Source organism: Myotis brandtii, unplaced genomic scaffold (assembly GCF_000412655.1).
Source record: "Myotis brandtii unplaced genomic scaffold, ASM41265v1 scaffold816, whole genome shotgun sequence".
Taxonomy (NCBI): domain Eukaryota; kingdom Metazoa; phylum Chordata; class Mammalia; order Chiroptera; family Vespertilionidae; genus Myotis; species Myotis brandtii.
In genome coordinates this window covers 72308-86059 of record NW_005371304.1, presented here as the reverse complement: position 1 = coordinate 86059, position 13752 = coordinate 72308, and the positions used below count along the sequence as shown (strand labels likewise).

General features: G+C 47.5%; 1 protein-coding gene across 1 annotated transcript in view; it reads left to right on the top strand.

The window, feature by feature from the left end:
* The first annotated feature begins 1319 nt into the window (after positions 1 to 1319).
* Positions 1320 to 13752, top strand: part of FH (fumarate hydratase) — a 14729-nt gene continuing 2296 nt past the window's right edge. The window contains exons 1-7 of the mRNA XM_014531608.1: positions 1320 to 1469; positions 4300 to 4410; positions 6117 to 6293; positions 7918 to 8100; positions 8390 to 8555; positions 10292 to 10495; positions 11929 to 12056. Of these exons, the coding sequence (XP_014387094.1) occupies positions 1431 to 1469; positions 4300 to 4410; positions 6117 to 6293; positions 7918 to 8100; positions 8390 to 8555; positions 10292 to 10495; positions 11929 to 12056 (1008 nt within the window). The 5' untranslated portion in view covers positions 1320 to 1430. The remainder of the gene's footprint in view (positions 1470 to 4299; positions 4411 to 6116; positions 6294 to 7917; positions 8101 to 8389; positions 8556 to 10291; positions 10496 to 11928; positions 12057 to 13752) is intronic.

Below are 13752 nucleotides of genomic sequence, written 5' to 3'. Positions count from 1 at the left end.
GGCCGCCCTGGGGACTGAGCCGGGTGGACGGGGTGTGGGGACCGGGCAGCCTCCGTCCCTGCCCGTCTAGGGGGCCTGGCTGGCCGGACACTGATCTGAAATGGCCTGATTCCTGCGCGAGGCTGCGGGTGGTTCCCCCACCGAGTTTTTGTGGGACCCCGACGCCCCACTTGTAGCCGAATCCGTCCTTTTTGTCCAGAGCGATCACTCGGGAGCGGAAAGGCCCCAGGGTCCAGGGGTGGGACGCTGGCTTGCACAGGCCCCTCTGCTCCTTGGAGGGTCCCCTTCCGTCCGTCCGTGCGCGAAACGCCCCTGGACACGTGTACGCGTTAGGGCGGTCAAGGGCCGTCTATGAGGAGCGGCGGTTCTGCACGGTCCACGGGGCCGCCCCGTGTGCAGCCAGAGCTGTGAGTGCAAACCACGCGCTGCCACGCCAGGTTGGGGCGCACTTGGGGCCGGTTGTCTGGGTGCCTCCGTGTCCGCAGGGACAAGGGAAATGCTTGCAGCTGCTCCGCAGGAGTGCATCTGGGACCGTGCTTGGCCGGGAGCGAGAGCTCGTTCAATACTGTAAACGCTTCCTTATGGGGGGTTTCCGAGGCCAAGACATCTTCTGGCCCATAAAGAATAAAGTCAGGGTGTTTTGTGTACCCCTGGAACTCCTGGGCTAATGATTAGTTTCAGTGCCTGCGTGTGCGTGGGAGGGGCCACGCTGCGCACCCAGGCTGGCTGCCTGCCCTAGCTCTATATTCCCCAAAGGGTTTCTTCATTCTAAAAGGTTACAAACGGAGTAACTTTTAGACCATTTTCTAAAGTTTCTAGTAAAATAAGCAGGACCCTAAGAACATTGGATTGGCCAAAGCTTGACCAATAATAGGCATGCATCTGAATTGGAAGAGATTGTTTTCCCCTCAAAAGCTTTCTTGGTATTTATCACCTGTGTAGGGTGTGAGTTCTGTAATGTCTGTAACATCCTATATAATAAAGTGCTGATATGCTAATTATACTGCATGGCCGAACGACCTTCCGGAACAACCTTCCAGGACGACCTTCTGGAATGACCAGTGGGCGCAGCCGCGAGGCAGCTGGGGCTGCGAGAGCTGAGCCCCTTGCACGAATTTCGTGCATCGGGCCTCTAGTCTATAATAATAAATTTGCGTTGAGAACAGTTTCTCGAGGAAAGAGCTGAAGAGGGGAGTAGAGTGAGAGTCACGATGGAATGTTTTGTCTCTATGGTACTGATGAAGGCTTCTTTGCCCTTACAGCTGATACGATGTTATTGCTTTGAATACTTGATTTATGTTCAAGCTCTAACAGTGTCTTATCTCCATCTTTAGGCGAGCCAGAATTCCTTCCGGGTAGAATATGATACTTTTGGTGAACTCAAGGTCCCCAATGATAAGTATTATGGCGCCCAGACCGTGAGGTCGACGATGAACTTTAAGATCGGAGGTGTGACGGAGCGCATGCCAGTAAGTGCACTCTTGGAAATACTGGCTTATTTTGGGTGAACTAGGCTTTGTTCAAACGAGTCACGTTATGTCACGAATAAAATTTTACAGAGTTCAAATGCTATTATTGGAGACCTTTGTGAGCAATACAATGTTTCTTTCATTAAACTGTCAAAGAACTTTTTAAATACTATTATTGGATTTTTATTTGATAGAACTAAGTGATTTGTCTTTTCATTTCCACTGAGATTATTCGGATTTTTACTAGGATTTTATAGTTTTTAAGCATTTCTAATTTCAATACTTAAGTTTTATTTATTTATTTTACTAATTAACACTGAGTTTTAAAAAAACTGATTTAAAAGGGACAGAGTTTTCTATAATATTATACTTTCTATGTCTCTTGGTGTCAGTTCCCAGAAAAGTCTACACAAATACCTAAAACTATTTTTTACCATGTCTGACATCTGATGGATAATATATATGTATTTGTTCAGTGCCACACGAATGATTTAATGATTAAAACACTTTCTGTCGTGTTTCATTAAAGCTAAGATGACATCAGTTAGAAGATGCGCCGACATGTACCACTAAAAAGGGCTGTCAGTTAAAGTTGGGACGTGTCATCGATTGTGAGGTGCACCTCGATTTCAGAAATTAACGTTAAAGTGGAAAGAATTGATTACATATATCACATATCCCACTGAGACCAACTGGTGTGAGCAATAGTCACTTCAGAGTGCAGGATGGTCTAGCAGCTTAGAAGTAACCAAGGTTCGCCCAATGAGATAATGCTTAACAGTTATCTTTAAATATACTTTTATTTCACAGTACTTTTAGCTTCCATAGGTTAGCTCATTCCTAAGCCTTCAAGACTGGATCTGGACAGGTTCCTACAACTTGACAATAGGCATCTGAATCTTCTGGAAGAAAATCTTTGCTATTGCCACCTGCAGCCAGCTTGGTGAGGGAGACAGACACAGGCTCAGATGACATGTGTGGGTGACACTGGGCAGGCACTGATCCTAAAACATTCTCAGATAGTCAGCTCTTGGGATGAAAGAGGTCAGTCTTAGAGTTCAACTCCTGGCATTAAGGAGGTCGGTCCTAACCCGTACTGATAGGAGTAAGCAGGGCTCATGTTTTGATTTGCTGGCTTTAGCCAGCGAGGCGTGGGGGTTGGAGGTGCAGGACTTGATTTCAGCTGCTGCTGCTGCTGCTGCAGGGACAGGCCAGCTGTTCGGATTACGCGGCTGAGAACTATGGGCGCTGGGGTATTCATTTTTTCACATTTACCTTCATCTGGATTAATTTCCTGAACTTTATTAACTATGAAGCAGACTGTGTGCGCTTGAGCTGAGCAGTATGATTAAACCTGACCCTTTGTACCTGAGGTCCGAAGGAAAACAATTTAGAATGATGACCTTCTAATGGGAGTACATTAAGGATAATGAGAGCCTTCTCTCCTCTCTGCAGTGACACATTTCACCGTTTTATTGTAATAGCAGCAGCAGCTCCTCTGGGCTGACCCTTCCTCCCTGGTGTGAGTCCACAAACACGGGGTCATCACCCCAGTCAGATGGCCAGAGTTGATTGGCATTCCCTTCCGACTTGGGCAATGGTTTAACCCACCAAACTCCTGTTGAAATTTAAACTCCCCTTTGTTTTCAGCTTTTAAGTTTCTAATCCTATGTGCCATTGTCTTCATTCCATTTGGCTAAAACACTTCTAATGTTTTACTTTATTTTCTTAAGATTCAAAATAAGTATATTCTGTTTCTGTTTCCTTTTCTGTTTGTCCCTTGGTTTATTCTCCTTGGCCTAGGTTTAATGTGCCTTATTCCTTACTTTTTTGTTGTTGTTTTTCCACTCATTTCCCTGAGGATTGTGAGTTGTAGGACTTCTTTGTATATTTTAGATATTAACCCCTTATTAGATAGGTGATTTGCAAGTATTTCTTTCCATTTGGTGGTTTGTCTTTTTATTTTGTCCATGATTTACTTTTCCCGTGAGGAAGCTTTTTAGTTTGATGTATTTCCACTTGTTTATTTTTGCTTCTTGTTGCCTTTGCTTTTGGAGGTGTTTTCATTGAGAACTTTTATGGTCTCAGGTTTTACACTCAAATCTGAATCCATGTTGAGTTCATTTTGGTGTATGGTGTAATCTTTTGCATGTGGCTGTCCAGTTTTCCCAGTACCATTTTGCTATCTTTATTTTATTTGCCCCTTTTTTTTTTCTTTTAAGAGGAGGAAAGGAAAAATGATAAGGTAGATTGGGATCCAGCAAGGGAAAATCATGGTGATTGCTGGTGATATGATTGAGCACCATTTGTTTTTTTCATATTCTATATAATTAAAGCCTGATATGCTAAGTGTCCAACCGTTTGACCGGTTGCTATGAGGTGCACTGACCACCAGGGGGCAGACACTTCGACCTGTAGGTTAGCTTGCTGCTGGGGTCCAGCTGATCAGGACTGGGTGAGAGGGACTGGACACGCCCTAGAGCCCTCCCACAGTCCCTCCCTGGCCCCGATCATGCACCGGTGGGGTCCCTTGGCCTGGCCTGGGCCCTCTCGAAATCCAGGACCCCTCAGGGGATGTCAGCCGGTTTCGGCCCGATCCCCACAGGCCAGGCCGAGGGACCCACCAGTGCACATATTCGTGCACCGGGCCTCTAGTATGAAATAAAGCACTTATATGTTATAATGTATTATAAAGATTAGGATGAATGGTACAGTGTATGTGTGTTAATATGTGTGTTTTTATGTACAACTCTTGCACCTGCATAAAATAATAATGTTAAATTTTCACACCAAAGTCGCAAATTTGAGAGATTTTTCTGATTAATTTTAGATCCCAGTTATTAAAGCTTTTGGCATCTTGAAGCGAGCCGCTGCTGAAGTAAACCAGGATTATGGTCTCGATCCAAAGATTGCTAGTGCAATCATGAAGGCCGCAGACGAGGTAGGAGGTGATGTGTGGTTTCCTAGCGGCACCGAGCCGTGTCACCCCCTGGACGATAAGCTCTGGCGGGAAGGGATGCGTGATCGTATCCCTTCATTTTTGATTCTCTTGACTTTTCCTTTAATTTATATAGTTTAAAGGAAACTTTGAAGAGACACTGTTTAAATTTATATATTTTATTTCTTATTTTATATATACACAGTTCATTTAAAAACTTGTTATTTGATAATCTGTATGGAGAAAGTAATTTCACTAACCCCCTAATAATATAATCTGAAGGAAGCAAAGATAACAGTTTGAAAACTATACATAATGTTGTTCATTGCAGTACCACTTACAATAACAAATTAGAAAGTATCCAACCATAACAGCTGCTTAAATAAGTTATATGGTGATGCTGTAGAAAAATTTTTAAAGAATATCATAGAACAACCCTACCATATAAGAAGCAGTGGAGGAAAAGGTAACAAAGTATATGTATTTTATGATCCTAATTTTGTTTAGAAAAAATGAACAGAAAACGTGTTTTTTTTTATATACATACATACATACTCCCATGGCTTGGAGTGGAACCTGGAAGGAGATGCCAATGCTAAGAGTCATTATTTCTGAGGGCTGGAACTATGATGGCTAACATACGTTTCTTAGTTCTCAACATTTTCTATCCTGGTCTCCTATTATTTTTATAAAAACTCGGAAAAAAAGTTTTAAAGTGAACCAATTGTTTAAGGTCAAATAGATTTCTAAAGTGCATGCTGATTTTTAAAAAATTTATCTTTATTGTTGAAAGTATTACAGATGTCTTCTTTTCTCCCCCTTAGACTCCCCCACCTCACTCCTGCCCCCCTCCCCAAGCTAAAACCATTCCCGAAGATGAGGTTAAGCACCCACTGTCTTAGAAAGCATACAGTCCCCAAACTAGCACATTAACTGAAGGTATAAAACTATGACGAAAATAGGGACAGATCTGGACTGTGTCTCTGCGCTTGGCAGTTGCTACTCATTGGACGTCTGTGCGCTCACGTAGCTATGAGTGTACTCACTCCCAGTCACCTCGTTGTGCTGACTCCGCTGTCCGTCTGTGGGACATCCCGCTGCGCACCGACCCTGCATGCATCTGAACACTGAACCCTTCGCAGCCTGAGCAGGTGGCCCGTCTGCCTGTTAGTGGGGGAGGCAGTTGGAGAAATAGAAGAAAGAAGGCTTTGCTTCAGTTTAGTTGATTCACAATAGTTCATCTTTCACTTTATTTACTTACTTTTCACAGTAGTGGGCAGGCACTTTGTCCTTTAAAAAACCCACTGATTTAGTTTCTCGCACTAAGAGATGCTCCTGGTTTGTCCTGTGTTTTCCCTGCCCCAGCCCCGCAAGCACCCATTCTCCCAAACACCCCCTACTGGGGATCAAGCCCGAAACCCAGGCATGTACCCTTGACCGGAATGGAACCAGGTACCCTTCAGTCCACAGGCCGACGTTCTGTCCACTGAGCCACACCGGCCAGGGCTCATCTTTCACGTTTTAAAGTAACATGGTTGGACAGCCACAAGCTTTGTGGCACATCAGCAAGTCACCTCGCATAGGGTCAAGTGAGCACCTTTACAATAGCACTGCACACGCTGCCACCTTACTCATAGCTGAGCACAATGGCTCAGTGAGTATCGCCGTTCTTACTGTAAGCAATCCCTTCTGTAACCTCTGTTCTGCAGGTAGCCGAAGGGAAGCTGAATGATCACTTCCCCCTCGTGGTGTGGCAGACTGGGTCCGGGACCCAGACGAACATGAATGTAAACGAGGTCATTAGCAACAGAGCCATCGAGATGCTGGGAGGCGAGCTCGGCAGCAAGAAGCCCGTGCACCCCAATGACCATGTCAATAAGAGCCAGGTCAGTATTTCCTCGCATCTTTTCTGTGTTGGAAACGGAACAGGGCGCCTGAGATTCGTCCTATCAGCAGGCGCTGGCTTTTGGACAAGGAGGTTCATCTGCTTATATTCTCCAATGGAAAGGACTTCTGAGATGTTCCTATGTCTTTCAGGAATCTCGGTCTAATGTCTTAAACTTCATAAAATCACTTTCAGGGGAAAAATTACTTAGGACAGCTGAATTTAGTATATATGTATGTTTTTATTATTATTTTATTATTTTGGTTTATATTTTAAACTCTTTATTTTGAAATAATTTAAATTTATAAACATTGCAAAAGTCCTTCAAAGAGTTTCTGTATACCCTCTCCCCAGCTTCCCTTAATCTTGAGCATTTTGTGTAAACCTGCTACATTTACCACTCTCAAAGATTAACATTGCTCTCTACAGATTGCATTAGGATTGCTCTAGTTTTCGGCCGATGTCCTTTTTGTCTGCAGGATTCATCATATCCCCTTAGTCTCCTCCACTTTATGGCCGCATGTCTTCTGTCACTTTTCACAGTAGTGGGCAGGCACTTTGTCCTTTAAAACACCCGCTGATTTACTTTCTCGCACTAAGAGATGCTCCTGGTTCGTCCTGTATTTTCCCTGACCCAGCCCCGCAAACACCCATTCTCCCAAGGACCCCTTTGGCAGTCGAACGACCCTTTCACAGGGGTCGCCTAAGACCATCCTGCATATCAGATATTTACATGATTCATAACAGGGGGTCGCCTAAGACCATCCTGCATATCAGATATTTACATGACGATTCATAACAGTAGCAACATGACAGTTATGAAGTAGCATCGAAAATAATTTTATGGTTGGGTCACACATGAGGAACTGTATTTAAAGGGCCAGAAGGTTGAGAACCGCTGTCATAGAGGGTCAGTTCCCAGTGCTGCAGTCCTAAATATTTTGGCAAGTCACATGATTTCTTAGACAGCTTGGCTTTCCTATTTTGTTATTTGGTTAATCCTCACCCGAGGATATTTTCCCATTGATTTTTAGAGAGAGTGGAAGAGAGAGGGAGAGACAGAGAGAAAAACATCGATGTGAGAGAGACACATCTGGTTGCCTCCCGCGTGCACCCCAACTGGGGCCGGAGATTGAGCCTGTAACTGAGGTACGTGCCCTTGAGTGGAATCGAACCCAGGACCCTTCCGTCCTTGGGCCGATGCTTTATCCACTGAGCCAGACTGGAGAGGGCGATGGCTTTCCTATTATGAAAGTGGTGCCCTAGCTCAGAAGTCTCCTGAGGTTTCACTGATGCAGAAATGTTTATGAGAGACTGTACGCACCGTGTAGCCATCAGGTATCATCGCCCCCCTCACATCACTGTGAACGGTACGCCTCTGTCCCGTGCTGACCTTCGTTGGCGGGCAGGTGTGCTGATGGGTGAGGTACCCACTGCAGGTGGGATTGGCACAGTCCATGCAGGGAAGCAGGCTGCTGCTCCTTTGACCCTCAGCGGCCTTAGACTTGGCATTGAGCACTAAACCTTTCCGAGTTTCGAGTAGTCATTTAGGGAGGTTTTTATTCCAGTTCGGTGGTGTTGCCTCTGCTCTAACAGTTGGCCTGTCTTTGGAAAACCTCCCGCAGAGCTCCAACGACACCTTCCCCACGGCCATGCACATCGCCGCCGCCATGGAGGTCCACGAGGTGCTGCTGCCGGGGCTGCAGAAGCTGCACGATGCGCTCGAGGCCAAGTCCAAAGACTTCGCCCAGATCATCAAAATCGGGCGGACCCACACCCAGGACGCGGTCCCGCTCACTCTTGGGCAGGTAGAGGGGTGCGCTTAGATTTGATTCACGTTGGGGGGCGGGGCCCATGGCCAGCAATTCCTCACCAAGTGACACTGGCCTCAAAGGCCAGGTGTGTAACAGTTGAGTGACAGGCTGTTCTGCATTCACCAGTCAGCAGTGGTTCTTAGTTTTCTTTTTAAAAAAAGATCTTTATTGTTGAAAGTATTACGTGTCCCCTTTTTCCCCCCAGTTCTATTTCGTGCAGTTAGAGTAACTTCTACGTCATTAGGAAATTCTATATTCTCACCGTACGTCCTTCTCTTTCCAGGAGTTCAGTGGTTACGTTCAGCAGCTGAAATACGCCATGACGAGGATAAAGGCTGCCATGCCCCGGATCTACGAGCTCGCGGCCGGGGGCACCGCCGTGGGAACCGGGCTGAACACGAGAATTGGCTTTGCCGAGAAGGTGGCCGCGAAGGTGGCCGCGCTCACAGGTCGGGGAGATGTGACTTCCTGTCCTTTCCTTCTGCTGGTCTGTGTATGTACGGGGTGTTCTAAGGCCAGTGAAGTCTCTCTCTGTTGTCTTCATTCAAGCCAGCCCACACTCCAGGTTTCCTGACCAAACAGGCCTCTGGCTCTGCTCCGGGCGCTCAGCTCAGCCTGGCCATCTCGGCCACCTCTCGGCCACCTCTCGGCCACCTCTCGGCTTCAGTGCCCTGGGCCGCACGGCCTCCAGGAGTTGTCACCGGCCTTTCTGGTCCGATGGCCTGGAAGATACTCTCCCCAGTGGGGGAGGTGGGGGGGTTGAGGTGTGGGGGGGGGGGCTGTGACACCGCTTCTTGCCTGGGCGTGGGCAGACCAGACTGGGGCTGGCAGCACTGCATTCAGGAACATCTGCGCTCCCCTAGTTCCCTGTCGGAGTGCGCCCCTTCTTTGGTTCCGCAGATGAGCAAGGTTGTCACCAGCTCCTTCCCCCTCCTTCGTCACAGTCAGATTTCCGGTGGCTGAGCCCTGCAGAGTCCCCTGCAGTCCCATGGTGGGAGGTCAGAGTAGAGGCTCCTGCAAAGTGACCTACAATGCTGGGGTGCGGGGTGGGGGGTGGGGGGCTAGATGTCCTCCTGCTGCAGGAACCAGAGGCTCATGGGAGATCACCGTGTAGCCACTTCTCTCACCCCTAATGCAGTCTGCTCTCTGGTGCAGGGGTGTGTCAGCCTCACCCTCGTCCTAGGATCCGCCAGGGTGTCTTGTGCTTGAACAGTTAGTTCTATTCTGGTGAGGGTGAGCAGTCATGGACAGCCTGTCCTCTTGGTGACGTCACTCCAGCACGCAGTGAAAATCCGCCAGTGCCAGCTTTGTTACTCTTGAAAGGTGTTTCAAATACTTATTTTGAAAACAGGCAGAATCAACTGTTGGTTGAGAGATTCATTTGAATGATAAATATGTTGTACAGATGGACAGACTTGATTTTTCCTGTGGCATATGCTGTGATAATCCTCTGAATTAAGGCCCTTTCAAATTCTGTCTTCTCTTAGTAGAGCTCTGTACTCTCCATAATGGTAACTACTATTGGAGCCAGGTTATCATGTCCAGAAAATCCTTATTAAGATGCAGGTGTTAGCAGAGGAGTAGGGTAGAGATAATTGGACAATGCTTATGATGGCTTAGTAGCAGACATTTGTTTTTTAACCAAGAAGAACTGCATTATAATATGTAGGTCTTCAAAATTTTGAACACAGGACAGACCAACTGAGATGGTCCCATTCATTTTGGCTCCCTCGTTTCTCCGGGGGTTCGTGGGCCCTGGGGATCCGTGAGCCCTGGTGGGAGAAGAGAACAGAACAGCCTGAGGTGGAGGAAGACTGTCCTAGGAAAGGAGCGTGGACTAAAGCTCTCAGAGTGAATTTTGCCGCCTTCTCACCTTCCCTCGAGTAGTCAGGCATCACACGTGTTTTCAGCGGGTGGAGTTTTCTCTTCATGATGTTTCTCGTACTTGTTTTTTCATCCTTTAAATGTGCTGGAATCGTTGATTCCACTCCTTCAGGACCTTTTGAAGCTATGTAGACAAAACTTTAGTCTTAAGATACACTTCTACTTGTTTATTTTTCTGAAGTGAAGTTTTTCTGTTGTTTCTGGTTTTCATATGCTGGATTTTCTGTTCAACTTGCTGACCTTAGGAAACCACGCCCTTTCGCCTGCTGACTCACGTGGGCTGTCACCCCTCTTCCTCCAGGCCTGCCTTTTGTCACAGCCCCAAACAAGTTCGAAGCCCTGGCGGCTCACGATGCGCTGGTGGAGCTCAGTGGCGCCATGAACACGACCGCGTGCAGCCTGATGAAGATCGCCAATGACATCCGGTTCCTGGGCTCCGGGCCCCGCTCAGGCCTCGGGGAGCTGATCCTGCCGGAGAACGAGCCGGGCAGCAGCATCATGCCAGGTACCTGCCCCGCCGGGCAGCGTCAGCGCTGGTCCTCGCAGAACCGGCCATTCCGTCCTCAGGGCACATCCCTTCTGGTGAGGGATCCCAGGATCTCAAAAGATGGAGGGGGCGTGGGAGGCACCCTTGTTTCAGATGGTCGTTGGGGCCACCTGTGATCAGGACTTCAGGGAGCCTCACTCCATCGTGTAGGAGAAAAGCGTTTTAGTGAGGAGCATGCATACTGGTTCCCACACTGGAGAATGCGTAATAGTTCTGCCTTCCGCAGTCCAAAGCCAGGAGAGTTTAGCACAGGCAGGAGAGGGATCCGTGTGGGTTGGAGAAAAAGGGATGTGCCAAGCACCTCCTTCCGTTTCTTGCTTTGGGGAAGTGACACAGCAAGTCATTTGACAGAAGCACATGATGTGCATTGAAACCAGCAGAGAAGCGTGGCAGTACCGTCAGATGGCCGTAGCTGGGTGCGCAGGGACAGTTAGGAGTGACTCGTGAGTGGACCTGGGGCTGGAGGAATAGCTGGTGGCAAGCTGACTGCTGCACCGAGGTGAAGGTAGAGCGTATGTGCTGATCCCAGGAGCAGGTAACGAAGTTGAGGTACCACCACATCAGGTGACAGGATCAGATCCGTAAAGGCCTCTGTAGGTTGGACTAAAGCCGACAAAGTGACTTTTGAGAGTGAACAAGAAAGACCCAACTGCAGATTCTTTTAACTCTCTTCAAGTACAGGATGAGAAGAGGTCTGACTTCAAAGTATTTCATGTTGAAAAATGACATGAGTTTAGCCGATTGCCAATTCAAGGCAATTGCCTCAAAAAGAGAAATGCAGAGTTACAGCAAAGTCTTCCCAGTGCGTTGCATGATCTCAGTCAGAGGGGTCTGGGATCCGTGTTCACACTTGAACTTGTCAGGGGAGAGGGGTTCTGGAGAGTCATGTGATGAATAGGGAAATTCCAGGTGAGTGTCACCATCCTCTGAGCAGCCCCTGCGTGTGGTGAAGTCCCTCTTGTATCCATGTTCCCACGGCAGCCTGCACGGCTCCGTCTCTCTTGTCATTGCCAGCTCGCGCTCCCCAGCCTCCCGTTCTGCGCTGGTGGGTAGCACCTTTCTTACCCACCATTGTGTATTCAGTGCCTGGCTCTGCAGACGTTCTAGAATGAATGGAAGCCATGCAGATGGAGAGAACTGTGTTCAACTCTATTTAACTCATTACTCATTAGCCATTGAATGGTTCAGTGTGGCTACCCACCTTCCTTTCTCTGGTTGGTTGGTTTCCTTAAATCAGCACTGATGGTGGGGCCTTGCTGTATTACATGTCTTTCTTCATTTAATGAAGTTGGACTCCCTTCCGGTTTTGATTATTTGACGTAACCCTAACCTTCACGGGGCTCGAAGCTGTGCGTGTGTCTGATCGGAGTCCCCCGGTGGTTTTCTTGAAGGCAAGGTGAACCCGACGCAGTGCGAAGCCATGACCATGGTGGCCGCCCAGGTCATGGGCAATCACGTCGCTGTGACCGTTGGGGGCAGCAACGGACACTTTGAATTGAACGTTTTCAAGCCAATGATGGTAAGTGAGCTGTGCATTAGGGTTTGGACCGACGGCTAATTGTCTTGGTTTTTCTTTCATGAGGTTTTATAGATCTCACAGCAGGCAGCTGATGATCTGATCAGCAGTTGGAAGTCAAGTAAGTATGACCATTGGAGGGTTGATCCTGGATGTTAGCTTAAGGAATTCGATGGTTTGCTTTTTTAATAGAAAAGTTCTGGAAGGTAGGGTACAGTTTTCTTCCGTGTCCCTCACCAGGGGAGGTACCAGCGGCCAGAAATCAGAAGCCGCCTCAGTTTAAACAGCCCTGCTCAGTCCCGGCTCCTCAAGCTGCTGCTTCCTTCTTCCCTTTCTGTCTTTTTAAAGGAGCAACGACCCTCGAAGCCCCTCCCACCACACTCACTCCTGGCGCTTGATTATTCTTGCAGTCACTGTCCCTCCACGGCTCTTCGCCCACACCCCCTGACTCTTCCTCCTGCAACACCTTCGCCCTGGCTTCTGCAGCATTTCCTCTCCCTTTCCTTCCCCTCTCAGTCTCCCTCTCACTGGCCTCACCTCTTCCAAATGCTTTGCAAGCATCATCCTGTCCCCTAACACGTCTTCCTCTTTATGAAGCTGGAACAGGATGGCATCATCTCCTCCTTCCCGGCTGCAGATAATACAGCTGGCATCCTACGAGCCCTTTATTCATGTAAAATGCTGTGTCTACAGTCTGGCGCAAAGTCTGCTTTTAATTTGATAAGAATGCACAAATGACAACTTTACGTAGATTGTGTCCTGGCCTGTGTCAGGCACTGCGGTGCTGGCGACAGAGCAGTGGACAAGGCAGGTTGGTGGTCCCGGTGGCGGGGACCTTCTAGGGCAGCGGTTCTCAACCTTGGCTGCACATTAGAATCACCTGGGAATCTGTTTAAAATCCTGATTTCTGGGCCTCGTCCTCCGGAAATTCTGTTTCTTTGTTATGGGGTGAGGCCACAACATTAGTAACAAAGAAACATTTCCGGAGGATGAGGCCCAGAAATCAGGATTTTAGAAAGATTCCCAGGTGATTCTAATGTGCAGCCAAGGTTGAGAACCACTGTTCTAGGGCAGTGATGGCGAACCTATGACACGCGTGTCAGAGTTGACACACAAACTCATTTTTTTGGTACTATCTAGGGGAACAGGAAGGAGACAGCCCAGAGCAGAACCCAGGCCCATAGCTTTGTTTTCAGGTCACTTTGCAAGCGTAAACCCCAGGGCCTGGCAGATACAGGTCCTAGCAGTAATGTCTGCTCATCTCTGTTTTTCTTTGAAACAAAATCCCTTTTGTCTTTAATAGAAAATAAGTCAAGAAAATCAACATTTGCTCTATCATACTCATTATCGCCAAGTGAATGAATCCTGAAGTTCTGTGACTTCTACTAGAGTCCATTGTTGAGAGTATAGTTTTCCGACCCTGGGGTTTTAGACCAAAGGAAATTAGGACCAAAAGAAATTAGGACGTGGATACATATCCTAATACATGTTGGGATGTTACCAGAAAGAAAGAAAATGCTAAAACAAACGAATTGATTTTATACTGTTTTTATATGTTGTATGAAAGGTTATTTGAAAGTGACTCTGGAATATTTGTTTCGTTAACCATAAAAACACGTGTGATCGTTAAGAGCTGGACGCCCTGACTTCCCTGATTTCCTCTCACACGTGCTGAACTCTGACCTCTGCGTCTCTGCTC